The following is a 26,143-nucleotide window of genomic DNA, read 5'->3' on the forward strand; positions in this document are numbered from 1 at the left end:
ATGGAAAGGAAGCGTGCAAATTAAAAGTGAAATGAAAATGAAATGCTGGTCTATTTATTTTCTTTCTGCAATATGTATGCTTGAGTTCATAATGGCCTGGTTTGATGGCACTGTGTTTAGTAAGTGGTGCTGATAGGGGAGGGGAGGGGGGGTTGAGGAGCAGCTCTTGCCAATGATTGGCTAATGTCGGGGGAGAGCGAGAGAGTCAATGAAACTGCCTGCAAACCCTGAAGCACTGCACAGCGATCGGAGCCGGCTAACAGCGAGGAAGCATCTGATGTAGACTAAAAGCCAGGGAGATGCAGCACCCTCCCATTAAACTCAGGATCTGTCCTTCTGCGCTCACTGCTGTGCATCGCTGGGATCCTTGAACAAAGCAAAGAATCTGGTCTGCTGATGTTTCTGGGGGATTTTGGAAAGAAAGAAAAAACTTTGGCAGAGAGAAATTCTGCCTTCCAAAACTGCAGGAGAGAGAGAGAGGAGGAGGAATGATTCAAAGTCCAAAGATTGATTCTCGCAAAGGTGACTGCTAGATCGCTCCTTCTCAAGAGGCTGTGCGGAAGGTGATTTGAGCATCATGGGTTGTCCCAGAACAGGGCAGGGACTCCTGTAGAACGAGACATCCCAGAGGAAAGCATGCCTGCAACAACCCACGTTCAAGTGTGTGGCTTCTCTCCCCAAACTTCCAGCTAGAGCATCTCTGCTGGAACAGAAGATCTGGACAAAGCCCAGGGCGAAGATCAACTTCTGTGGGAAGGAGGTTGGGGGACAACCAGACATTGGAAACGTCAACCAGGACTCTTGGTAGGTCTTCTTCACCCCATTCCATTTAATGCTTGGTGTTGGCCTATTGTGTAGAAGTGCAGCACTGCTGGATCAAAGCCCATCAAATCCAGCAGAAGTCAGCCAGATCCTGCAAAGAAGCCTACACAGATACTTTTGAGAAGCCTACATTAGCAACAACTTTCTCTGTTCCGAAGGCGTTCCAGGGCAGACAAGAGCAGGGGGAGTTTTTTTTTAAAAGAGAGATTTTTCGGTGGCTGGAAGCCCTGTTTGATCCCTTCAAAAATGTCTGATCAGGAGATGGATGACTATGACATGGACAGCCTGTCTGACACATCGCGGATGATCAAGGGACTTCCGCCTTACAACATGGATGATCAACTGCTGCCCATGGAGCGCCGTAGCACCTGTGGCTGTTGGGCCTGGACATGCCTGGTGGCATCAATGAACTCTTTGGCCTTCCTCTTGAACTTCCTCTTGATGGCCGCCATCTTTGCCATCGTGCTCCTGCCCACCATTGTGGTGGTCTACTTTGGGTTCCAGTGCCATTCCCGGGTAAGTGACATGCGACTTGCAGATGCTTCTGGTTAGGAAGCCCAATCCCTTACCTTGCATCAGGGGGTTAGGCAACATGGTGCTCCCCTGCCCCATATAGCTGGACTAGGGATGCATGTGGCACTGTGGTCTAAACCACTGAGCCTTTTGGGTCTGCCGATCGGAAGGTCAGCAGTTCGAATCCCTGCAACGGGGTGAACTCCTGTTGCTCTGTCCCAGCTGCTGCCAACCTAGTAGTTTGAAAGTATGCCAGTGCAAGTAGATAAATAGGTACTGCTGTGGCGGGAAGGTAAGTGGCATTTGCAAGCACTCTGGTTTCCGTCACGGTGTTCTGTTGCACCAGAACCGGTTTAGTCATGCTGGCCACATAACCTGGAAAGCTGTCTGTGGACAAATGCTGGTTCCTTCGGCCTGAAAGCAAGATGAGCACTGCAACCCCATAGTCGCCTTTGACTGGACTTAACCGTCCAGGGGTCCTTTACCTTTACTTTTATAGCTGGACTACAACTCCCATCATCCCATACCATGGGCTCTGCCGTTTGGGGCTGATGGGAGCTGTAATCTGAGAGGCACAGATTTCCCACCCCTGGCCAACTGTTCTTAGAATGGCTGATAAGATCATAGAGTTCTCAAAGCATTTTTTCCTAGGGTGGTATTTTCCTGCATTAACTTTACCTATACATTTATAAAAGGATGGATGAAGTGGGCAGGATGTGATTACTAAATGATGAAAGATGTCACCTCTGCACTCCCAGATGCCCCATAGACTGTGTTATTCTTTCACGTGTTCCCAGGATGAGTCTTTGCATTCAAACAAAGAGGCTCCAGAGATAGTGGGAGGCCACATACCTTACTCCCCAAAGTGGCAGCAACTTGGCCCCACCAGAGGTTTGTGGACTACAAATCCCATCATGGCTATAGTGGTTAGAACTGATGGAAGCTGTATTCCATTAACATAATGGTGGGGGAAAGGACCACCTCTTTCTGTATGAACCTACCCAGACCATGAGATCGTCTTCTGAGGTCCTCCTTCATGTGCCTCCTCCTTGAGAGGTCCAGAGGGTGGCAACACGAGAACAGGGCCTTTTCTGCAATGGCTCCCCATCTGTGGAATGCTCTCCCCAGGGAAGTTCGCCTGGCGCCTTCATTATACACCTTTAGGCACCAGGCAAAAATGTTCCTCTTTAACCAGGCCTTTGGTTAATCCTATTTACATCCTATGCCCTTTTAAAATGTGGTTTTTTGGGGGGGGGCGGTATTGAGTTGCTGTTTTTATTTTTATTAGGTATTTTGTGGTTTTATATCTTGAATTTATTCTGTGAGACCCCAAGGTATAGGGCAGTATAATGATGATGATGGTGGTGGTGGTTTCATTTTCCTTGTATTGGCAGGTTATGGTGGGTCTTGTATAAAAAAAATATCTTCTGTAAAACATTTTTTTGTGCTTTCAGTTTAGCATGACGCTGTTTTAGTTTAGGAAGAACATGCTGGGTAACGGGAGGCATCATAGAGGCATACCGATCATGGAGAAAGCAGCATTAATGGCATTGGGCTCTTCCTTTGCCTACAACATGCTCGGAGGCAGTGCTTCTTAAAACAGGAATGGGGAACTTCAGGCCTGGGGGGGGGGTCAAGTGTGGCCCTCCAGTCCTCTCCAGCTGGCCCTTGGAACACTCCCCAAGCTACACACCCTAGCAGCCCTGCCAGGCTGGACCTTGATAAAGCCTTCTGCTTGTCTGGATGGAGGCTAGAAAGGGGTGTGTTAGTGTGTGCAGAAATGGCAAAGATAAAAGTTATATTTGTGCCTCTGCCCACTTTTGTCCCTGGCCCTGCCCACCACTGCCATGCGGCCCTTGGAAATCTTCTAGAAGGGAATGCGGTCATCCAACCTCTGCTTTAAAATGTCCCTTCAAAGAAGGAGAGTCCCTCACCTTCCAAGTTATCCCATTCCACTGGGATGGGATAGCTCGGAAGACAGCTCTTGCTTTCAGAAAGTTCCTTCTAATATTTAGTTGGAATCTCCTTTCCTGTTACTTGAAATCCATTGGTTTGGTTCCTACCCTCTGGAGCAGTAGAAAACAAGCTTGCTCCACACGGCAGCACTTTAGATACTTGAAGATGGCTATCATATCACCTCTCAGTCTTCTCCTCTCCAGGCTAAACATAACTAACTCCTTCAACCCTGCCTCATATGGCTTGGTTTCCAGTGTGTCTAATTTCATTGTGTTAACGCATCATTATATGTGTCATTTTGTATGTTTATGTTTTAAACCACCTTGTGATTTTTGGATGAAGGCCCGTATATGAATTTAATAAATAACGATAATAATAAATAATATAGAAAACATTGGCTGGGGCCCATTGTGGGCTGGCAGGGCAGAGTGCAGGGAGCCCAAACAGTGGGTGGAGCCAGAGCCAGTGATTGGCTGAGTCAGAGCCACGAATATGCAGAGGCAACTCATTCTAGTTCTTCATCTGCTCAAGGCAACATTGAAACTAAGGAGGTCAAACAGCACCCTCTTGGTCTGGATGCAAGTAAGAAGGCGAGCAAATGGGGGCTGGCCAAGGACAGACTGAGGTTGGTGGATCAGTTAGCCATACTAAGGGGCCAGTCTCCATTGGAAGCCAATGGGCTTATGAAGTAGCTTTCATGGTCAGAGCTCTGGAAAAAAGCCAACGCCACTCCAAATTTTCAGCACCACCTAGCAATGGACAGCGCCAATTTGCCAGTACCTTTCTCAGGATGTGGCTTTGACATTTCTCACTCTGTGGCTTCACACTCTTCTGTTCTAGCAGTTCATTAGGTTGCAGAAACCTGGCTGGACTAAAGCTCTGGCTTAGATGGGGTGTGAGAAGCTGAAACTTGGCCAGGAAGAAGGGTGTGTGCACTCACGCACAAAAATTTGGCTCCGTTCTCATTTTAGAGCCACTAAACACAGGTGAACTTTCACAAGGACTTGTTTTATTAATTGCAAACTGATGCAAAAATCTGATGAACTAATTTAAGGCTGGGAAAATGAGAAACGGAAATGGATAGATTGGTCCGTCCTTATGCTGAGCATGATTCCCATTTTACTGCCAAATAATGCCACTGAAATCATCAGGGCCCAGGAAAGCATTAGTAAACACACCAAATCAGTGCCGTCCTATGCATGTTGATTTGGAAGTAAATCCCCACTGGGCTGTATCAAACGAAGAGTAGAGTTGGAAAAATTAATGGACACAAAAAGAGCCTGTTGAATCAGGTCAATGGGCCATCTAATCCAGCATCGTGTTCTCACAGTAGCCAAACAGATGTCCTGATGAGAAACCCTTCAGCAGGACCCAAACACAAGGGTCCTCTCCACTCCTGAGCTTTCCAGCATCTAGTATTCAGAAGCCTCCAACTGAGCAGGCAGAGAATAGCCAAAATGGCCAGTAGCCACTGATAATAGCTTTAAAGTTGCCCATCCAGGTTGGTGGCCCTCCACTGCTTCCTGGGGGAAGCGAATTCCATAGCTTAACTATGCACTACGTGACAAAGTCCTTTCTTCCGTTTGCCCTGAAATCTAACGTTCTAGGGAGTCTATGAGTTCTAGGGAGAAAAGCTTTCCTCGATCTATGTTCTCCATGCCATGCATAATCTTATAAACTTCTATCATGTCATGGTCTAGGATGCATGTGTTGGGGTACGGCGTTTATCCTTGAATACTCTCCAAAATCCTTTAACATGAGAAGAGCTAGAAGAAGAAGAAGAAGAAGAGGAAGAAGTTATTTATACCCTGCCCATCTGGCTGGGTTTCCCCAGCCACTCTGGGCAGCTCCCAACAGAATATAAAAAACACGATAAAACATCAAACATTCAAAACTTCCCTAAACAGGGCTGCCTTCAGATGTCTTCTAAAAGTCAGAAAGTTGTTTATTTCCTTGACATCTGAAGGGAGGGCATTCCATAGGGTGGGAGCCACTACCGAGAAGGCCCTCTGCCAGATTCCCTGTAACTTGGCTTCTCACAGTGAGGGAACCACCAGAAGGCCCTCGGAGCTGGACCTCAGGGTCCAGGAAGAATGATGGGAGTCGAGACGCTCCTTCAAGTGTAGATCAGGCCAAAGGCCCATTGAGTTCAGCACACTCTTCTTGCAGTGGCCAAGCAGATGCCTCTGGGAAGCCCACAAACAGGCCCTGAGCACAACGGCAACTCTCCCCTCCTGCAGTTTCCAGCAACTGGAATTCAGAAGCGTTACTGCCTCCAACCGTGAAGCAAGTGCATAGCCATCAACTCCCAACATCATGCTTGCTGGGTCAGATGAGAGTTGTAGTTCAACAACATCCCGAGAGCCAAAGTGTCCCTACTCCTGCTGCAGACTTAAGAAAAGCAAGCGTGAAAGTTGGAGCCAGGAGATGTGGGGAGGAAAGCAAATTATTATGCATTCTTAAAAAAAAAAAAAGCCCACGAAAATAGCTTTGCAGTAATTACCAAACCTCTGTGACAATCTGGATAAATACAGCAACGTCTCGGCTGACAGAGGATCCTTCCCAGCACTGATTACTCACCGCAGTTTTTTATTTTATTGTCACAATATTTCTCTCCATTTCCTCGCCACCCTCGATTCCCTCCCCGCTTTTGCCAACAGCTCTCCTGCTTTTGTCTGCGCTTGCCTTCACGCAGGCTGAAATCTCTTTAATTTCATTTTAATTAAGGCTGCTCCCTGCTAGACGCGGCCTCTGCAATTCGTCTATTCAATTAAACAGAGAAAGGAGGAAGAGTGTGTGTGTTTGTGTGTGTGTGGGGGGGGTATCTGACCACCGGCAGCAACCGTAGAAACAGAATCCACCCTACAGCCGCGGATCCCAGAGCGCTGTGCGGGCTTCCTTCCCAGCCTCCACTGGACAACCTGCAATTTATTCAAATTGACAAACTAATTTCGTTCTCATTAGGTATTCCGCACATGGGCTGTGCATGGATGCACTGCTCTCTGATTCTTCCGTTAAGGGGAGAGCTGAGAATATTTGGCTTCGTTTCTCCCTTCATCATTCTGCCTTGGGGCTGCTGAGGAGCTTGCGCTTGCCGACTCAAGTTTTGATAGTTCTCAGATTCGCCACCACTTGGACAATAGTAGCGGGGGAACATCAGGCTCCTCTACAAATGTGGCCCTCCAATTTATTTCTCTCTCTCTGGCCCCTGGGATTCTCCCCCAGGCCCCTCCCTTCTCTCTAGGCCGTTTGGCGGTTCCCTCACTGCGAGAAGGGAGGTTGCAGGGAACCAGGCAGAGGGCCTTCTCGGCAGTGGCCCCCAAGCTTTGGAACACCCTCCCATCTGATGTCAAAGCAATAAATGTTATAAGACCTTCCATAGAAATCTGAAGGCAGCCCTGTATTGGGAAGCTTTTAATGTGTGATGCTCTGTTGTGTTTGTGTATATGCTGTTGGAAGCCACCCAGGGTGGCTGGAGCAACCCAGTGTCAGGGACCGTGCTGAGGAGAGCTGCACTGAGGAGGAATGGGGTGTGTGACTCCCTCTCCCCCCGCTCCTGATCAGGATCCTGAATCTTCCCAGGAGCAGGAGGACAGTATAGATTTGGAACAGCGGTTTGCAGAGGGACATAGTTCAGAAGGCAGAAGCTGGGAAGTACTGGACGGGGAACAGCTAGGAGGAGGAGAACTGGGAGAGAGAGGGTTAACAGATTCACTGTCTCTGGAAAGTATTCATCTGCTCAGCCCAAGGTCAAGAAGGGCAGAGAAGGTGGCAGCCTAGAAAGCACAGTGGTTGCGAGATCAGGTTACGAGACGTGGTAGTGATGTGGGTGACTAGGGAGGAAGTGGGTGTAACCCTTAATTGGGAGCACCTTCATTCCAAGGAATGGATTCTTTGTTCTCTCACTTTGATCATTAAAGTTTCTAACTGGTAAGAAGACTCCTTCCTCTTTGTTCTGCTTATCTACTGCCAAAGGGGGCGGGGAGAGAGCTGATTCCCTGAAGCCTGACTCCCAGTCAGATGGACTGGGTACAAAAAACTTCTTATTATTATTATTATTAGCCACACCCTTCACTGGCTCTGGGAGGTCTCTGTTCCAGCTTTCTCCTCCTTCAGGTGCCCTTTGCAGCGTGACTGTGCTGGCAAAACTGGGGTCCTCTTCCAGCCTCTCACCCACCCACAAATCCTCGAGCCTCTGGAGCTGCCCTCAGCTCTTCAATGATTAAAGGCTTCCTTTCTCCTTTTATCTTTTCGGTTACTCTTGAACTGATTTAAGAGCGTCTGCGCTGAAGCAGCTTCGAGGCACTAACTTACCGTAAATAAAGTGCTCGAACGAAGGCGTTCAAACAGCCTCTGTGTGTGGTCTTGTTTCGTGATCAAACTCTGTGATCAAGGGGGGGGGGGTATAAGGCAAAGCCATTTGTGTGGCCCCGTACAGCTCAAAAAGTAGGCTCTCCTACAATTTGTTGATCGGGAGATTAATTGCGCATTGATTGCTGCTGATGATGATCTAGCCCTTGCCTGGGAGACGGTTGTGGTTGTTTGCTTGAGATGGCTTTGCCATCATTGAGGAGGCAGCTTGCTCAATTGGGCATCCAAGAGAGTCGCTGGCTAATAAAATGAACAAATGAGATGGGTTTTGCGGCAATCAGTCCCTGCGGAGAAGGGGCTGCATGCGTTGCTTGTTTTCCACGTGAGTGGAAATTTCCTTACCAAAACCAAACCAGCCATTTCTGATTCTACATGAGGTTTGCAAAGGGAGATCTCTATTTCCCTGATTCAGTTCCATTGGAACATGAGAATCTGCCTTATTCTGAGTTGGTCTATCTAGCTCAGTATTGGCATCTTCAAATATGGGACACTCCCAGCCATACCTGGAGAGGCCGGGGATTGAACCTGCAACCTTCTACATTCAAAGCAGATGCTCTGTCACTGAGCTACGGACCTTCCCTGAAGATATAGGAACATAGGAAGCTGTCATATACTGCAGTATCTCAGACCCTCCATGTTCCTATTTTCCAGGGACAGTCCAGGATTTACAGAAGCCATCCCGGTTTCTGATTTGATCCCGGAATGTCCCACTTTTCCTTAGGGCGTCCCTATTTCCATCAAGCCAAGGAGATAAGCATAGCTGTCAAAGTTTCCCTTTTTTAAAGGGAAAGTCCTTTGTTCTGAATAGGATTCTTCACAAGAAAAGGGAAAAGTTGGCAGCTATGGAGATAAGTAACTATACAACCTTTAGGAGACATCTGAAGGCAGCCCTTCATTAGTTTCATTAGGTTTTTATATATTTTGGAAGCCACCCAGAATGGCTGTGGAAATTCAGTCAGATAGGCAGGGAATAATAATAATAATAATAATAATAATAATAATAATAATAATAGGTAAATTTAAAGGGACCCCTGACCATTAGGTCCAGTCGTGACTGACTCTGGGGTTGCAGCGCTCATCTCGCTTTATTGGCCGAGGGAGCCGGCGTACAGCTTCCGGGTCATGTGGCCAGCATGACTAAGCTGCTTCTGGCGAACCAGAGCAGCGCATGGAAACGCCATTTACCTTCCCGCCGGAGCGGTACCTATTTATCTACTTGCACTTTGACGTTCTTTCGAACTGCTAGGTTGGCAGGAGCAGGGACCGAGGAACGGGAGCTCACCCCGTCATGGGGATTCGAACCGCCAACCTTCTGATCGGCAAGTCCTAGGTCCTGTGGTTTAAACCACAGCGCCATATATAGGACATCCCCATTTTCATTGGAGAAATGTTGGAGGGTATGGTATCTAGCTCAGTAGCGTCCATGCTGACTGGCATGTTCAGGATTCCAAGCAGGGAACATTCCCATGCCTGTCTGGAGTTCCTGGGATGGAACTGAGTCCTGCCACATGGGAAGCAAATACTTTACCACTGAGCCGTGCGATGTGTGATGTGGAAGAGTCCTGAGTGCCAAACAGAGAGGCTTGGGGGCCCTGTGTGTGTGTGTGTGTCTGTGCTGAATTTATGTATAAGCTAAACAAGCTATATCTTAGGGCCCCACTCACTTGGGCCCTCCAAAAAAAATTAAAGGGAAAAAACCTGGATGTACATTTCCAAAATATAAGATAAAAATAAAAAAATAAAACCTACATACAGCAACAGTGGCAAATGGCTTTAGATACCTATTAGGTTCATAAATTACCGTATAGGATATATTCAACACCAAAAACCAGTGACAATTTGTTGTTGACGAAGGACAGCTGGACATATAAAGGGCCCCATTACCTTCAGTAGCTTAGGGCCTCATCAAACCTAAATCCGGCCCTGGGGTGTGTGTGTGTGTGTGTGTGTGTGTGTGTAGATAACGAGAGAGAGAGAGAGAGAGAGAGAGAGAGAGAGAGAGAGAGCGCGCACCTGTCTCCCAATGTGGGCTTTAAGGCAGCTTACAACCTTGAAAAACAACAATACAAACTAATAGGAGCAAACTAGTGAGAAAGAATGAATAAAATACATAGAACACATTTAGAACCAGCAATTAAAATCTAGTTTAATGGCAGCAGCCCATCATCGGTGCTTTGCTTTTTTAAGAAGAAAAAGGTGCCAGTACTCACCAAGGCGTTGTTAGAGTAAGTGCCACACTTTTAACCTTTTTGGGGAGGAGGTGCCAGTACTGAGTACCCCTGAGTGCCCCACACATCTTACTGGGTTGCCTCAGCCACTCTGGGCAGCTTGCAACGTAGATAAGAACATAAATCCCTATACAGGATTGCCTTCAGAAGGCTCGGGGATCAGATAACTCCATACCCTCCAACATTTCTCCAATGAAAATGGAGACGTCCTAAGGAAAAGCGGGACATTCTGGCATCAGATCAGAAACTGGGACGTCTTCTCTAAATCAGGGACATCCCTGGAAAATAGGGACATTTGGAGGGTCTGCTATCTATCTAGCTTTCCACCTACCTACCTACCTACCTACCTAATCTATTTATGCAGGGGTCAGCAAACTTTTTCAGCAGGGGGCCGGTCCACTGTCCTTCAGACCTTGTGGGGGGCCGTCCTATATTTTTTTTGGGGGGGGGAAAGAACAAATTCTTATTCCCACAAATAAGAACAAATTCTTATTCCCACAAATAACCCAGAGATGCATTTTAAATAAAAGCACACATTCTACTCATGTAAAAACACACTGATTCCCGGACCGTCCATGGGCTGGATTGAGAAGGCGATTGGGCCGGATCTGGCCCCGGGCCTTAGTTTGCCTACCCGTGTTTTATGTCTCGAGAGAGAAAGAGAGATACGTTGATGATGGCAAGTTTAATTTCCCTTTCCCCTTCCCTACAGAACTTTCATACTTTTGCCTTTGGCTAAACAGGTTTGTCAGGTATTCCAGCCGCTTTAAGAACCTGCTGCGCCTCTTTGACCTGCAGGAAAAGTGGGTGGAAAGAACAACAGGACGCCATGCCTCCCTCAAAACACAATTAGCTCTTCTTAACACAGCTCCCTCTCTCTTCCCTCAAAAGAGTAAGGGAATAGCTCAATGCTGTTTCAATCTGTACAGTCTGTGTGTCCCTCACTCCCCCCCTTATTTTATTTTTTTAGCTTCCTCCTTCTGGATATTTGGTAGCGCTGACATTTTCTCAGCCACAGAGGAGCAAGACCGCCTACCTCATTGGGGTTGTTTACTGTCAGCGTTCCAAGGAACGAGGAAGCTCTCCAAGATTTTATAGGTCCTAATTACCTGTCATGCAGGAGATCTCCCTATCCACCATCTCAGCACATCCCGAAAGCCTATTGTTAAGCAGCTACAAAGGTGTGGAGAAATGTTCAGCGGGGCTGGAGCAACTTGCTGGAGAAGAGATGGCATGATGTTTGGGGGAAATAGGAAGCTGCCTTATACAATACTGTGTACCTCAGTATTGTCTGCACGGACTGATGGAAACTGTGCAGGGTTTCAGACAGGGATTGCACCTCGGAAAGGACCATTAAAGGCCATGTGTTTGGACTGGGTAGTCTTCCTAGCTCTACTGTGTCCTTTAGATCAGTGTTTCCCAACCTTGGGTCTCCAGCTGTTGTTGGACTACAACTCCCAGCATCCCTAGTTAGCAGGAACAGTAGCCAGTGATGATGGGAATTGTAGTCCAAAAACAGCTGGAGACCCAAAATTGGGAAACACTGCTAGATCTACTGTTTGGTCCTGGTTTTTGGATACTGAAATCAGCCCTGAGTGCTCACTGGAAGGACAGATCCTGAAGCTGAGGCTCCAGTACTTTGGCCACCTCATGGGAAGAGAAGACTCCCTGGAAAAGACCCTGATGTTGGGAAAGATGGAGGGCATAAGGAGAAGGGGACGACAGAGGACGAGATGGCTGGACAGTGTTCTCGAAGCTACCAGCATGAGTTTGACCAAACTGCGGGAGGCAGTGGAAGACAGGAGTGCCTGGCGTGCTCTGGTCCAGGGGGTCACAAAGAATTGGACATGACTAAACAACTAAACAACAACAACAAATTGTTATTTAGATGTCTTGGGGGAGGAGCGCCATCACTTCCCCCAAATATTGAAGGGTAGTCCATTAAAGGATTCCGGGGGCGTGGCCTCGTCTGAAGCCTATGGAGGCCAGGGCCTAAAGCGCGCCCCCGAGCGGTGACCCCGGGGGAGTATTTAGTTGATGTGCATCAGCAGGGCTCCCCCTGCTAGTGTTAACCCTTCCAGGTCTTCAAGCAATCAGACTGAAGCCGGACAGTGGATAGGACCAATACCTAAGCCAATACCGCTCTTACCTGTAACCAATAACGTTGTGGCCAATTTTAGCCCATTAACCTTATTCATGGTGTCCTGTGTCTTTATTTCTACTGGGGGAGGCAGGAAATCGCCATGCAAAGGACCATTAAAGGCCATCTGTTTGGGCTGGGTAGTCTTCCTAGCTCTGCTGTGTCCTTTAGATCTATTGTTTGGTCCTGATTTCTGGATTTGCCTCCCCCAAGCTCCAAATCACAGTTTCCCCCTTTGCTCCCTCTTCCTTGTCCCTTGTCAAGGGAAGATCGATATCTCCGAACAGTCTCCTCGCTCCTTAGTGGGTCCTTAGTGGGTCGTCAGATTATTATTCTGAATAATCCCTTTTTATTGGGTAGGGGGCATTGGCTGGAGATGGGTTTATGGAGCCAAGGGGTCAGTGGCCTCCAAATGTTTGGGAACTGCTGGTTTCTTTTCTTTTGGTTTGCCTGTTGCTGAGTGTCCCTTCTCCTTTTTATTTAAAAAAAGCCACTGACCACTTTAGCAAGGGGGGGGGAATGTCAACCAAAGCCCCCTCTCCATTTAGCAGCTCTGCTCTCAAAGCCTGCCTGGTTCTCTCTCTAACAGACCATCCTGCTCAAAAAGGGTTATCCAAACCTTTGCTTTTGTCCACTAAATAATATTCTCTCTATGTGCTTTCGGGCTTTTCTTTTTTTCTGGGCCATTTTCAAAGCAGAGGGTGGCGAAGAAGGAGAAAGCTTTCCTCTCTCCCTGCATTAGGCTCTGCCTGATGAGCAGATCCTTTCGCTGGACTAATGGCTAAAGAAGGCAGCCTTGAAAAGGAATCAGTCACGATGCCTGCAAGGCCGCCTTCTCTCCTCATCTGTCCTTTTTTTTGTTCTGGCCGCCTTTCCAGACCCTTTTCATTTCAGTTCATTATTTAGATATTTATAGACCACGCTGTTCAGGAAAAATACAGCGAGACAGCATAGAACGTGCAAAATTACAGGAAGATCATTTTTTAAAAAATAAATTAAAAGCTGGTTGGCGGAAAAGCGGAAGTCACATTTCAAAGTCCTGCCTGAGTAACACAGTTTTCCGAGAGAAGCGAAAAGGTAAGGCAAGGATCATTCTTGCCCAGCTTCAACTGGCAGGGAGTTCCACAGGGCAACGCTTTCTACACCAGTAAAGGCCGACTGAACCTTGAGAGTGTGGGGAGCCAGAGGATCTCAATGACCAAGGTGGAGAATAAGGAATCAGGTGGTCGTTGAGGCACTGCTTGGGCCCAAGTTGTTCCAGGCTTTGGGATTAACACAAGAACTTTGAACTGCCCAAAGTGATGCCCAGCAGAGAAGTAACATGCCACAAGTAGCCTGCTCCTGGGACCAGTGTGGCCCCTACACCCTGCACCATTTGCATCTTCTGGCATGGATACAAGCAGCAGAAGTTGGATGGCCATCTGTCATGGATGCTTTAGCTGAGACTCCTGCATTGCAGCGGGGTTGGACTAGATGATGCTCAAGATAATAATAATAATTATTAAAAATAATAATAATAATAATTTATTGTTTGTACCCCACCCATCTGGCTGGGTTTCCCCAGTCACTCTGGGCGGCTTCCAACAAAGATTAAAAATACATTAAAATATCACACATTAAAAACTTCCCCTCCAAACCTAGAATTCTATAATTCTACTGTCGGAATCTCCGTTTCACCGAGCTGATAAGGATCATCTTCGCAATCGCCTCCCGACGATTAATTGATGACCTGATCCTTTGATAAGGCCTCAAGCACGTCGTCCCAGCAGAGCATCAAAACAGCACACGGAAGGATGAGTTAGTATGAGCTACATTGCTATGCTTTATTTTCTAGCTACGCAGAGAGCAAAGAAATATGTGAGAGCAGAGAGCAACTGAACAAAGAAACAAAGGAAACAGGAAACCACCAACGTCACATCCCGTCTCCTTTCCCGTGAGACTGGAAGGTCTCTGGAATGTAAACAGAGTCCTGTGACTCCCAGCAGCTGCTCAAAGCACGCCCGTGTGCCTTTGGGGTGGCTTGCGCTCAAGATGTTATTGGGGTAGCCAGGGGTCAGCAAACTTTTTCAGCTAGGGCCCGGTCCACTGTCCCTCAGACCTTGTGTGTGTGTGTGGGGGGGGGGGGGCTGGACTGTATTTTGAAAAGAAAAAAAAATGAACGAATTCCTATGCCCCACAAATAACCCAGAGATGCATTTTAAATAAAAGGGCACATTCTACTCGTGTAAAAACACACTGATTCCTGGACTGTCTGCGGGCTGGATTGAGAAGACGATTGGGCTGGATCCGGTCCCCGGGCCTTAGTTTGCCTACCCATGTTATACGCTATCGCACTTTTGGAACTGTCTGCCTTGACCTCAGAACTGTCCCCCGGCCTCACCCCTCACTGGCTCTGTTTCATACCCTCCTTGAGTGTTTTGGCCTGACTGGAATATGCCTTTAAACCCCCACAATGCCTCTTGTTTCCAGGACAGAGAACAGAGAAGGCATTTGTAAGCATAGTGTGGAAACCAGTCTGGTATGCAAATGGAAATTTCCACTGAGAGCCAATGAGAGCCAAGGTGGCACAGCGGTTAGAATGCCAGACCGGGACTTGTGAGAACAGGGTTCAAATCCCCACTCAGCCAGGAAGCTCACTGGATGACCTGATGCAAGCCTCTCAGCCTAACCTACCTCACAGGGTTATTATGGGATTAAATAAGGAGGGTGGGGGAAAGCATGTACCCCACCTTGAACTCCTTGGGGGAAAAGGTGGGATATAAATGCAGTAAGCAAGCAAACAAATTAATTAATCTGCTTGCTCACTGTGAGAACACATTGCTGGACTAGATATAGCTCTTATCAGGGTCTTATATGTTTCCTCCTACCCCCCAGCAACCTATCTAACCAAGTCATGCCCCCAACCCTCCCACTCCCTCCGGATTTCCAGAAAAGCTCACAGTTTGTGCAGGGGTTTAGCTGCTGAGACATTTTCTCAAGAGAAGTCTCCTCAGGAGAAGTCAGGGAAAATCCAGCTGTGCGCTGCTGCTCTTTGGGGTCAGTTTTTGCAATCTCCCAGTGCTGCAACACTCTTATCCCACCCAATAAAATATCTGAGGAGGCCAGAATCACGTCTTGTGATCGATTATGTGCCCCCCTCCATATTTTATTGCAGTTGGCGCCCCTGAATAAAATCAACAAGTAACAGAGGAATTGACCGGAGCCACCAAGAAACTGTTGATGCAGGTTAGCTGAGGAAAGAAGCAGCGGAAACACGAGGAAACAGGATGTGAAATAGGCATTTGGGCCACATCTGCCACTGGTTATGAATTTGCATCATTAGTAAAGTGTCGCTGAAGCGCTGCCCCTTCTCACCAGCTGGGGGCAGACGTTCGAGTAGCTTGCCCTGCTGCTCCTACCTATCAATCAAGTCTAGCTTTGATGCAGAATTCAGAGTCTCAAGGGGAGTTCTTCTGAAGCGGGTCATGGCTGTCCACTCTTAAGGATGCTAGCTTGCCCTTTCGCATTTCAGTTTGGCTTTGTGTTCTTTGATCCTGCCTGGTGCAGCTAACAAGGTGAAAAGCAGTCATTACTGCTTGGCTTTTTGAAAAGGGCTCCCTTTTGGCTGATGGCTTTCATCCTTTCTCCTTTCTAGCAAGGGCAGCTCATCATAGCTGTTGACGAAACCTCTTGCCACGATGAATGGCCTCGACGTCCGTTTCTCAAACACACAGTGGAAAATAGTTCTCATTAGACGTCGCGGCATCAGTAAGAGAACATTGAAAGCTGCCTTGATGGACTCGTGGTCCATCAAGCTAGTGTTGTCAACTCTGACGGGCTCTGACGTTTCCGAGCACAATTCAAAGTGTTGGTGCTGACCTTTAAAGTCCTAAACGGCCTTGATCCAGTATACCTGAAGGTATACTGCGTCTTCACCCTCCACCTTCCCTCGCTGCGAGAAGCCAAGTTACAGGGAACCAGGCAGAGGGCCTTCTCGGTAGTGGCACCCGCCCTGTGGAACGCCCTCCCACCAGATGTCAAAGAGAAAAACAACTACCAGGCTTTTAGAAGACCATCTAAAGGCGGCCCTGTTTAGGGAAGCTTTTAATGTTTAATAGGTTATTGTATTTTAATATTCTGTTGGAAGCTGCCCAGAGTGGCTGGGGAACCCCGGCCAGATGGGCGGGGTATAAATAATATATTATTACAGTGGTACCTCGGGTTAAGAACTTAATTTGTTCTGGAGGTCTGTTCTTAACCTGAAAGTGTTCTTAACCTGAGGTACCACTTTAGCTAATGGGGCCTCCTGCTACCACTGCACCGCCAGAGCACGATTTCTGTTCTCACCCTGAAGCAAAGTTCTTAACCCGAGGTAATATTTCTGGGTTAGCAGAGTCTGTAACCTGAAGCATATGTAACCCGAAGAGTATGTAACCTGAGGTACCACATTATTATTATTATTATTATTATTATTATTATTATTATTATTATTAGTTATTTTTTCTAGTAGGGCTGTTTCCCATACTATTTGGTACCATTGGTCCATGCTTACTCCTGACAGGTCTCTCCAGTGTCTAACATCTTCCAAGACAACAATGCCCATTATGATTATGATTATGATTATTATTAGCGCCTCCACGGTTGGAGGCAGAAATGCTTCTGAATAGCAGCTGCTGGAAACAGCAGAAAGGGAGAGGGATGTAATGCTCATGTTTTGCTTTTGGGTTTCTCACAGGCTTCTGGTTGGACACTGTGAGAACAGGATACTGGATTACATGGGTCATTGGCCTGATCCAGCAAGCTCTGCTTGTGTTCCTATGGGCAGGGGCTCCAAAAAAGGGAGGAAGTTTGAGAAATGGCTCCATTAAGTCCTTTTCATTTCCTTCTCTCTAAGCTGAAAAGGCACAAACGCTGCAACCTTTCCGCACCACGGGGTTGCTCCAACCCCTTGATCCTTTTCAGCTGCCCTTTCCAGAATCTCCCCCCTGCCCTGCAACATCCAATATCCTGGCGCTGCGGACGCCTTTCAAATCAGCGCGAGCCCATTCGGCAACCTCTCCTGCGGTAGTAAAGGAGGACAAATATTGCGGCCCTTTTTCATTTGTTTTGGGACAAGACAAGAATTTCCATTTCTCGCCGGCCTCTTGGGTGACAAACGAAACAGCAGCAGGAGCAGCAAGCAGCCGCGTTTGGACTCAGACGGTTTTAATTTCAGGCTGAGTCATAAAGCGCCGCTCATAAAGCCGGCATCTGTTTCTTTGCTCTGCGTGATTTGCAGCCGAAGGCGAAGCGAAGGCACGCTGGCCACGGAAAAAGAGAGCAGGCAAGACAAAAGGCGGACAGGCTCTGATGGGCAGGGCATCAAACCTTTCACTTAGCAAGCAGCAGAAGGCAGCACATAGAGTGGTGGTAGTTGGAGGAAGGCATCCTTTTCCATTCGTGACACGGAGCAGCGTTTCCATTCCGCTGCAATCCGCCTTCTGCCAAAAAAGTCGGCTGTTCACTTCATTGCTGGCTGCAGCAAAGCCATGTGGTTAATTATGTAGCGTTTACATTATTCCACCCCATTCATCTCATTGCAAAGGAAACACAGTGCGAATGGGTAGCGAGGGGGAGTGCAATCAATTATGTACTATTTGCATACTGGAACGAACAATAACAGTGGTCACCCATTGTATTTGCTGGATTGATTTCTGGTGCAGGCATGGAACGAAGAAGTGAAAATCAGATGTTTATTTACTTATTGGATTTACAGCCCATATTTTTCCCCAGGGAGTTCAAGGTCGTGCGCATAGCTCCCGCCCCTGGCCTGTTTTTTCTTCATACAGCCTTGCAAGGTAGGTCAGGCTGAGAGACTGTGACTGGCCCAAAGTCACCCAGTGAGCTTCATTGATGAGGATTCGAACCCTGGTCTCCCAAGTCTTGTTCCAGCACTCTATTATACCACACTGGCTCTCTGTTTCTGTTGAGATTCTCCATTCTCCCTAGTGGTGGCAGAATAATAGAATTTTAGGGTTGGAAGGGAACCCAATGGTCATTTAGTCCAGGCATTCCCAACCTTTGGCCCTCCAGATGTTTTGGACTACAATTCCCATCATCCCTGACCACTGGTCCTGTTAGCTCAGGGGTCAGCAAACTTTTTCAGCAGGGGGCCGGTCCAGACCGTGTGAGGGGCCAGACTATATTTTGAAGGGGGGAAAAGGAACGAATTCCTACGCCCCACAAATATCCCAGAGATGCATTTTAAATAAAAGGGCACATTCTTGTTGTTGTTTAGTCGTGTCCGACTCTTTGTGACCCCATGGACCAGAGCACGCCAGGCACTCCTGTCTTCCACTGCCTCCCGCAGTTTGGTCAAACTCATGCTGGTAGCTTTGAGAACACTACCCAACCATCTCGTCCTCTGTTGTCCCCTTCTCCTTGTGCCCTCCATCTTTCCCAACATCAGGGTCTTTTCCAGGGAGTCTTCTCTTCTCATGAGGTGGCCAAAGTATTGGAGCCTCAGCTTCAGGATCTGTCTTTCCAATGAGCACTCAGGCCTGATTTCCTTCAGAATGGATCGGTTTGATCTTCTTGCGGTCCATGGGACTCTCAAGAGTCTCCTCCAGCACCATAATTCAAAAGCATCAATTCTTCGGCAATCAGCCTTCTTGATGGTCCAGCTCTCACTTCCATACATCACTACTGGGAAAACCATAGCTTTAACTATACGGACACATTCTACTCATGTAAAAACACGCTGTCCACAGGCTGGATTTAGAAGGCGATTGGGCCGGATCTGGCCCCCGGGCCTTAGTTTGCCCATCCTTGTGTTAGCTAGGAATCATGGGAGTTGTAGGCCAAAACATATGGAGGGCCACAGTTTGGGGATGTCTGATTTAGTCCAACCCCTTGCAATACAGGAATAACATCTAAACAATCCCTGACAGGTGGCGATCCAGCCTCTGTTTAAAAACCTCCAATGAAGGAGAGTCCCCCACTTTCTGACCTAGACCATTCCACTATCCAACGGCTCTTGCCACCAGAAAGTTCTTTCTAATGTTTAATCAGAATCTCCTTTCTTGTCATTTGAATCTGTTGGTTGGGGTCCCACCCTCCAGAGCAGCAGACCAATCTTGCTCCATCTTCCACGTGACAGCTCTTCAGATAATTTGCAGACGGCGATCATATCACCTCTCAGCCATCTCTTCTCCAGGTTAAATACACCCAACTCATTCTCGCTGCTGTGTCCTCCTCACTGCCCTGACCTTGCGGGGGTATCCTGACTTTCCCTCTTGGAAACTCAAACTGTTACTTGGAAAATCAAACTCGAAACTGGAGGCTTGGATAGTTTTACAGCAGGTAAAAGCACAGCAGAGAACGTTTATGTTGCTCCAACACTCAACATACCCCCTGCACTCTCCTTTAAAAAAAATAAAATATCTTTATTGAATGTTCAAAAAGTACATAACCATATGTGCACCAGACATGGTGAGACACAAACAAAAAAGAGAAAAAGAGAAACAGAACCCATTCAGAAATGAAAACACTGGGGGGGGGGAGGGAAAACCCCCAAAACTGTATATTTTACAAGGTTGTTACTGTACTTCACCAGATCTCAACCTATTAACAGTATTTGTAAGAATGGATTCCAAATATCATTAAATTTGTCCATGGCAAGTGTGCGTTTTATATGCAAGTTGTTCATATGTTGCGAGTTTGTATAAGTCTTCAATCGGAGAAGGGAGCCGCATTTTTATTTTGTCAGTTTATCAGTATCAGTCTTTTTTTTTTGGTATGGCCACAAAGAGCCCATTCGTATTGTCCTTTTATAAGGTTGCATGTGCTGGGTATATAATTCAAGAGGATATTTTGCTCTGTAAATGTAAGGTTGTTCCGTACAGTGCTGTTGATGGTTTCAGTTACCTCCTGCCAAAAATCTGTCAATATAGGACAATGAAAAAACATAGATTTTAAAGAAGCATTATCCCTATTGCATGTCCAACAGTTAGATATCCGCACTTTACTTTTGAGGGGGGGCAGCTGTTTGCAGACTCAGTATTGCCTACTACACTGTCTGCAGCTGTCCAGGGTTTCATGGACCACATATAAACTCCATCTCCAACTCCTTGAAAGATTCCATTAACGGCATCTCCCAAAAATTTTACACATCACTTGGGAAGACAGGTGAACTAATATCAGTGTGCTGGAAGAAGCAAAGATCACCAGTGTCAAAGCAATGATTCTTCAACATCGACTTTGTTGGACTGGTCATGTTGTGCGGGTGCCTGATGGTCGTCTTCCCAAGCAACTACTCTATTCCAAACTTAAAAATGGAAAGTGTAATGTTGGTGGTCAACAAAAGAGGTTCAAAGACTCTCTCAAGGCAAATCTGAAAAAATGTAGTATAAACACTGACAACTGGGAAACACTGGCCTGTGAGCGCTCCAGTTGGAGAACAGCCTTTACCAAAGGTGCTATGGGATTTGAAGACACTTGAACTTAGGACGCAAGGGAGAAATGTGCTAAGAGGAAGGCACACTTGGCAAATCCACACCGTGATCAACTCCTGCCCGGAAACTGTGGAAGGACGTGTGGATCCAGAATTGGCCTCCACAGTCACTTATGGACTCATTGTTAAAACTGTGTTTATGGAAGACAATCTTACTTGGCTACGAGTGATAGAAGAAGAAGGAAGAAAGAAGATTCCCCAGCCCTACCTGGAGATGCTTGGGACTGCACCTGAGACCTTCGGCATGCAATGCAGGTGTTCTATTACACAGAGACTTTAATGCCATTGCTGGACATTTTTCAAACCCTTTTGAGAAACCCCCAAGTCCCCTTGAGCAGAACTGGGAAGCCATCCAGGTGAGAGCTGTCACCTGCATCTCCCGCTGGCCTGTTCCCTGGGTAAGAACTTGAGGAGCTGCCACCAGGCTGGGCAGACATAATGGATAATTAAACCTTTAATCTGATGACTGCTAGCTTCTCTCGGCAATTTATCAGGGCAGGCTGGCAGGCTGGAGATTGAATATACAACAGGGGAAGAAGAGGCAGAGCAGCCACATGGGAACTCAATCTGTAGGCAGTTTCATTTTGTCATTTCATTTCCCTTTATGAGATTGAAGCCGATGGAGGAGCCCAAGGAGCAATGGCTCATAGAAGCTCACTTATTTCCCCCTCCCGGTTTTCTTTTTGAACGAGGAATGTTTGTCATGCTGAGAAACTTGACGCCATGATGGCGGGCTAGTGGTAGGATCCTGGAGCATTGAGGCAGGGGTGGTGAACCTCAGGTCTGGGGGTGAGGTCAAATGTGGCCCTCCGTCTGGCCCTTGAGCCTCCCTGCCCAGGCCATGCTCCTCACGGGGCCTGATTTGCACCTTTTCCAGAGGTGGTTCCTCATTGGGACATTGTCAGAGAGCCAGCCAGCAATAAATCACATGGTGTAAATAAGGTTAACTCTTTATTGAAAAAAAACCAAGGCTGCTTAGGGGAGCCAAGCCTAATGAGCACAACAACTCTTATCCTTAGGTCTTGCCTCAAGGAGACAGTTATGAAGGCTGAAGACAGCTGCCTAAATTCCCTCCTCTCCCAGGTACCTTCCCAAGCAATCTGAGACTCCTGTCTCTCCTCTGCCCTCTTCATACCTCTTCAAACCGGGGTGTGGGAGGGGAACTGGTCACAGCAGGAGGGGGAACCGCCCTGGCGTCTTCACCAGCCTGATTCATCTCTGCCTCTTGGTCTCTCGCCTCTCTGGTTTCTGATTGTGGACCTCTCTCTGCCACCCAGCAAGATTCCTGGTTGGGGTGGGATGAACCCATGACTCCCAAGTTCACGCTAACCATGACATCACACTGGTTCTTCAGTACGGCTGGGAATATCCCTTGCTTGAATCCTTGGAGAGCCGTTGCCAGTTCCCAGCTAAACAGACTGATGATCGGCCATGGCCAAAGGTAGTCTCATGAGTTTGCTAGGACCATAGGAACCTCAGAAATTCTTGCTGGTTCAAAGGCCCATCGAGTCCAGCATCCTGGGGTCACTGTGGCCAACCAGATGCCTCAATGGGAAGACCACAAGCACGCTTGGAGTCCCCAGCAAATAATATTCAGAAACACCCTTAGTTCCACAGTATGTAGAGCATCAGTTTTGAGCTGGAGCAGTGGTTTGTTACAAGCTTGTTTCATTTCTAATTTCCTGCTTGGCCGAGTATAAACGCTGCCTCTTGAAGCTGCCTTTTCATTGGCAAAAGTGAGGGATGGGTTTGGCACAGAGGGAAGGAGGAGCGTCATTCAGCTCAGGTTGCCCCTCATCATTGCTCATCCATTGAGTCTCATCTATCCCCTCCAACATCAAACTCCATTTCTTTTCCTCCCCTCTGGCTCTAACAGTATCTGTCCAGTATTAATTACCGTATTTTTCGCTCTATAACACACACCAGACCATAACACGCACATAGTTTTTAAAGCCCTAAACGGCCTCGGTCCAGTATACCTGAAGGAGCGTCTCCACCCCCATCGTTCTGCCTGGACGCTGAGGTCCAGCGCCGAGGGCCTTCTGGCGGTTCCCTCATTGCGAGAAGTGAAGCTACAGGGAATCCAGGCAGAGGGCCTTCTCGGTAGTGGCACCCACCCTGTGGAACGCCCTTCCAGCAGATGTCAAAGCGATAAACAACTACCTGACATTCAGAAGACATCTTAAGGCAGCCCTGTTCAGGGAAGTTTTTAACGTGTGATATTTTACTGTATTTTTGGTTTTTATGGAAGCCGCCCAGAGTGGCTGGAGACGCCCAGCCAGATGGGCGGGGTATAAATAATAAATTATTATTATTATTATTATTATTATTATTATTATTATTATTATTATTATTATTATTATTATTATAGTTTTTAGAGGAGGAAAACAAGGAAAAAATTATTCTAAACAAAACAGTGGATGTATGATTTTTGTGGTTCATGCTGTGGCCACAGACATGTGATCGGACAGTGAGTTTGGAGTAGCCCAGTGCAAAAATCCTGAGGATCCATGTGGATCCATGCTTTGTAACCATGTTTTTGCACCACTGTGACCCCAGGCAACAGTGGGTACGTGATTTTTTTGGTGCAAGATGTAGCCATGGACATGCTATGTGATCTGATGGTGAATTTGGAGTGACCCAGTGCAAAAATCCTGAGGATCCACGTGGATCCGTGCTTTGTAACCACGTTTTAAGTGGGGAGGGAAGGAAAAGCACTCAAGGGACAAGGAGCACGCATGGGGTGGGTGGAGAAGGATGCTGCTAATAATGCTATTTAGCAAGCTGAGTGGGGAGGAGAGAGGGACAGAGAGCCTGCTTGCTTTAAAGGAACCAACCGGACAGGAGCCGCTTACACTTGTGTAAGCGGCTCCTCTCCCCTCCTTTAAAGCAAGCAGGCTCCCTGTCCCTCTCTCCTCCCCACTCAGCGGCTCTTCTCCCGCTTTGCTGTTTCAAAGCGAGCCAATGAGGAGGGAAGGAAGGGGAACCATGGATCCTCTGCTCACGACTGCAGCAGATCCCCCCCGCCATCCGTAGGCATTCGCTCCATAGCAGGCACTGACATTTCCCCTTACTTTCTAGGAGGAAAAAAGTGAGTGTTATGGTGCAAGAAATACCGTAACCTAGAGAGGGCGTCAGATACAAATTACATCACCTTTTTGACATCAGGGTGGGGAGAACTGAGTGAAATGAATGCTTTGCAAATGGTGAACGGCTGAAAATTAATTTTCGGTGAGCACAGTGGTGGCTATTAGACTATTATCTGTTCAGGGGCAGAGTGTCTGCTTTGCATGGCATCTCCTGGTAGGAACTTATAGTTATCCTCCTCCCTATTTCCTCATGGCTGAGTGGGGATTTGTTTGTTTGTTTATTTATAGACGGCATTTTTCTTCCAAGCTTAAGATGGTGTATGTGCTTCTCCTCCTCCTCATTTCATTCTCACAACAACCCTGTGAGGTAGGTTGGGCTAAGAGATGGCCCAAGGTGACCCGGTGAATTTCATGGCTGAGTGGGGATTCGAACCCTGGTCTTTCCCAGGTCTGTCACTCTAACTTTTACGCCAAACTGGATTTGAACCCTGGTCCTCTCAGGTCTTAAGCAACAAACCCAGAACAGCCATGGCTGTTGGAAGTGCTACCCTTCCCCACTTTAAATGTATGGTATGAATGTAGCCAACAGCAAGTTGTAGACGTGGAGCACACATTATTTGTTGTGGTAATGATTTACTTATTCGTTTTGTGTAATTTATGCACTGCTTGATTGCAAAAAACCAACCAACGAACAAACCTCTACAAAAAAACAAAACAGTAAAATCAATAAAAGTCACAGCCGCACTTCAAAAGTTAAAATACTAAAACAGATGAAATTAGCTTAACTTTATAAGCATCTGGGAAGGCTTGTCTAAACAGGAATGTTTCCAGCAGGCACCAAAGAGAAAGTACAGCGAAGGTGGTTAGAGAGTGCAAGGTTGCGGGTTCAATCCAGGTCACATATTCCTGCGTTGCTGGGGGTTGGACTAGATGACCCTAAGGATCCCTTCTGTTATAAGAAAAACACCCTGCTCCTTTTCCCTTGTGGGGTTTCCAAGAGCCCGTGTAGAGTCCTTAAGTGGGTTCCCTATTGGTAGGAGAAAACAGAGGCCAACCAGAGCACATTGAGAAGCAAAGCGGCTAGTAAGCCTGATCTTTATTCAAGGAACTGTTGCAACAGGGTCCCCACTCACCACATGCAGGAGGGAGGAGAGAACCCAGAGCAATGGTGTGCAAGCCCTTATATAGACCTTTGAAATTCCCCGCCCTGTAGCCCAAGACCACCCCAACATCATCCATACATCACAGAAGGAGGCGGTCTACAGCAGAAATCCTGTCTGCCAGGATACCTGATAATGGTCACTGATTGCATTACCTGGGCAGTCTGGCCATTCTTTTGTGATGGTTAATAGTTTAGTCCCTGAATCCAGGTTATAGGCTCACCCTATTCATACACAAATACGCCCTTAAGACAGGATTTGCAAGCAAAAAGACAATGGGAAGGCTTTCCCCATTTGCCTCCCTTATCGCAGATGAATATTTGAGGTCACTGGGAGAGTCAAAATGGCTTCAGTATTGCTCTCCTGTACTATTACAGACAGGAATGTGGGTGGCGCTGTGGGTAAAACCTCAGCGCCTAGGACTTGCCGATCGCATGGTCGGCGGTTCGAATCCCCACGGCGGGGTGCGCTCCCGTCGTTCGGTCCCAGCGCCTGCCAACCTAGTAGTTCGAAAGCACCCCCGGGACCGCTTACCAGCGGGAAGGTAAACTGCATTCCGTGTGCTGCGCTGGCTCGCTAGATGCAGCTTCGTCACGCTGGCCATGTGACCCGGAAGTGTCTGCGGACAGCACTGGCTCACGGCCTCTAGAGTGAGATGAGCACACAACCCTAGAGTCGGACACGACTGGCCCGTACGGGCAGGGGTACCTTTACCTTTACCTTTACTATTACAGACACGTGGTTTATATACTTACATATGTGTTTGCCTCGTACATTTATGAACGTTTAATTTATATTTGAGACCTTAGAATTCTGATAACACTTCCAACTCTATGATCCAATGATAGGCAGCCTGGGTAACAATGCCCTGGTCCCGACTCTTTCCCCTTCCCACATCTTCTGACTCGCTCTCTCTCCACCCCCTTGCAGGTGCTCCACTCCACAGCCTCCTACTGCAAGACCATCTTGGACGACAACAGCTCCTCCGCCCTGATCATCCTCGGCTTCGTCATCATGTCTCCGCTCATCGTGGTGGCTATGGCCATCTACTGCGGCCTGGTCAGGCGTCTCCGCCTCTTCCTGTGCTTCCAGCCTTGGGCCCGGGCCACGTACAAGGGCGTGAAGTGGCGGTGGTACGAAGACGGGGGGCTGTGCGGCTGCGCCAAGGAGTGGAGCAGCCAAGTCAAAGCCTGGGTTTAAGTGCTTCTCGCTCCTTGGTCTGCCTGCCAGCACACCCCTCTCTCTGGTCCTCCAAATCTCATTTTCCCCATAAGGGCGCCATGAAGAAGCAGGCAACGGCTAAACCCATCTAGAGGAAACTTCCATGGCTTCTTCTCCTTCCACCAGGGGGCGCTGGGCCTCCCATTGATTCTGGAACTTTCCGTGAGATGGAG

General features: G+C 47.6%; 1 protein-coding gene across 1 annotated transcript; it reads left to right on the forward strand.

The window, feature by feature from the left end:
* Nucleotides 1-217: 217 nt before the first annotated feature.
* On the forward strand, nt 218-26,143 carry TMEM278 (transmembrane protein 278). The gene is made up of 2 exons (XM_081923919.1): nt 218-1,338; nt 25,680-26,143. The coding sequence occupies exons 1-2, from the start codon at nt 1,069-1,071 to the stop codon at nt 25,947-25,949; spliced, it is 540 nt and encodes a 179-aa protein (XP_081780045.1). The 5' UTR covers nt 218-1,068; the 3' UTR covers nt 25,950-26,143.

The sequence above is a fragment of the Podarcis melisellensis genome (assembly GCF_964234715.1).
Source record: "Podarcis melisellensis genome assembly, chromosome: 8".
Lineage (NCBI taxonomy): Eukaryota > Metazoa > Chordata > Lepidosauria > Squamata > Lacertidae > Podarcis > Podarcis melisellensis.

What these genes read in the sequence shown, in the direction of transcription:
- TMEM278 (XM_081923919.1), top strand. Translation starts at nt 1,069, where the DNA reads ATGTCTGATCAGGAGATGGATGACTATGACATGGACAGCCTGTCTGAC. An exon ending in GGTTCCAGTGCCATTCCCGG is followed by an intron (nt 1,339 to 25,679) that starts GTAAGTGACATG and finishes ACCCCCTTGCAG; the next exon opens with GTGCTCCACTCCACAGCCTC.